The sequence below is a fragment of the Nicotiana attenuata genome, unplaced genomic scaffold, assembly GCF_001879085.1.
Source record: "Nicotiana attenuata strain UT unplaced genomic scaffold, NIATTr2, whole genome shotgun sequence".
NCBI classification, from domain to species: Eukaryota; Viridiplantae; Streptophyta; class Magnoliopsida; order Solanales; family Solanaceae; genus Nicotiana; species Nicotiana attenuata.
The window spans coordinates 44,901-46,639 of record NW_017672193.1 but is presented as its reverse complement, the minus strand read 5'-3'; the positions used below and the strand labels follow the sequence as shown (position 1 = coordinate 46,639).

The window sequence follows — 1,739 nt, the reverse complement described above, 5'->3', positions numbered from 1 at the left end:
CGTTTTAGAGATATATAACACATATTGAACACCCTTTGTCGTAAATTTTTTTCACTTTTTTTAAATTTGAACACCCTTAAAGAAATTCCTAGCTTCGCCACTGTCTTGAAGGATCCGAGAAAAAACTTAAAAGAAAAAAGGATTAGAACTTTTTTTGGGGACTTAATGTCTAAATGAACCTTTTTCCCCCAAATTTGTTACCTCCACCAGCAGAAATACCAAGTAAAATTGCACATCAAGCTTTCACAGAGGGAAATATATTACCTAATCACTAGGTCATACCTTAGACGTTTGAATATAATTTCTATATATTTGCTCATACCGTTACTATCTACTACTATAGTATTGCTTCGTCATTTTCAAATTGTACAGTGGTTGAGAATACATTCAACAACCTGTCAAAATTTATCATTAATATATAGCCAATTAGGAGTAATTTATAATACCAGATGAAAGAAACTAATTAGGATATCATTAGCCAAAATTCCCCTATTGAGATTTGAGACCAGAAAAGAGAAACTCATATATAATTAAGTAAGAAAGCTTGCGTACTGGCCAAGAGAGTAAGGAAGAACAAGAAAGAGAAGAAATCTAATTAAGGACTAGTAGTTAAAGAAAAGAACAATAAGATATTAAGATTACATTACATACAAAAGAATCTCTAAGTTAGTAATGCGAATTAGTACATTAACTTTCTCTATACATTACAAAACGTCAACAAAATTCAACCAGAAAATAGAAGAAAGAAAAGAGACATCTAATGATAATTTTCACCCCATTCAGCATTATTAGCCATGAGCTAGCTCCTCCAACGAATCTCTTGTCCGGGCCCTCCCACAAAGATATCAACTTTCTTTTCAGAATTCCACTTCCCAGCTGTTAATATGCTCCATCAACTTAGTAAAAAGAAAGGCTCAAAAAGGAGGAAAATCTATAATAAATAATATGGAAGAATTTAGATATGGCAGCCGCAGCAGAGGTAGAAAAAAGCCAAGGTGGAAACAAGAAAAATGGCTTCAAAGACAGAAACAATCTTGAAGAGGAGGCAGTCAACGATCCAGTATCTCAATTTATAAAGCCTCTTACTCTTCCACCTCAACCCACTTGACAGATTCTTGAATCGCCACCGCAACGACGACGGCCGCGGCGGCAGTGTCTGAGTTAAGGAATCATGAAGTTGATGATGATGATTTCCGGCGCTACCCACTTCAGAACCAACAGTTCCGGCGACACCCTTCTTGTTAAGCCTCCTGAATGAGAACAAATAGACACCAGCTTTCATTGTTGTCTCTTTTTTGGAATTTCTTGTTTGGAAGAAAAAAAAAACAGAGTTTGGTGAGAAAAAGAAGTTTGCAGTAACAGGGAGAATAGTATCTTGGTATTTAAGGTGTGGGCAGGGGTATTTTAGGAAAGTCAAATATGGGGGCTAGATTGGAATGTTATTGTGTAGGAATAAATTTCCGCGTGCGCGTGGGAGTGCATGTTATGCCTTGTGGAATAAGTCTAGGTAGGAGAGCAGAGTGGAAAGAGTGAAAGCTGAAGGAATTTGGTCATTACTGTATTTTGGACCGTTGAATATATAAGGTCACAAAATAAATCCTTGAATTGTTATAATTCCCGTAAATTTGTAGGTCAAAAATAATATTCCCTCTGGTCCAAAATAAGTGATTTTTTGGCCTTTTTTTTGTGGTCCAAAATAAGTGATTTTTTCAGATTTCAAGAATGAATTAATTATTTTT

At 35.4% G+C, this 1,739-nt stretch overlaps 1 protein-coding gene across 1 annotated transcript; it reads right to left on the bottom strand.

Annotated features, from left to right (window-relative positions):
• Window positions 1–587: 587 nt before the first annotated feature.
• LOC109212246 lies at window positions 588–1,518 on the bottom strand. Its single transcript, XM_019375874.1, has one exon. The coding sequence runs from the start codon at window positions 1,280–1,282 to the stop codon at window positions 956–958; it is 327 nt and encodes a 108-aa protein (XP_019231419.1). The 5' UTR covers window positions 1,283–1,518; the 3' UTR covers window positions 588–955.
• Between the last annotated feature and the right edge of the window lie 221 nt (window positions 1,519–1,739).

Bases quoted from the DNA above. Each gene is read 5' to 3' on its own strand.
- LOC109212246 (XM_019375874.1), bottom strand. From the start codon at position 1,282: ATGAAAGCTGGTGTCTATTTGTTCTCATTCAGGAGGCTTAACAAGAAG.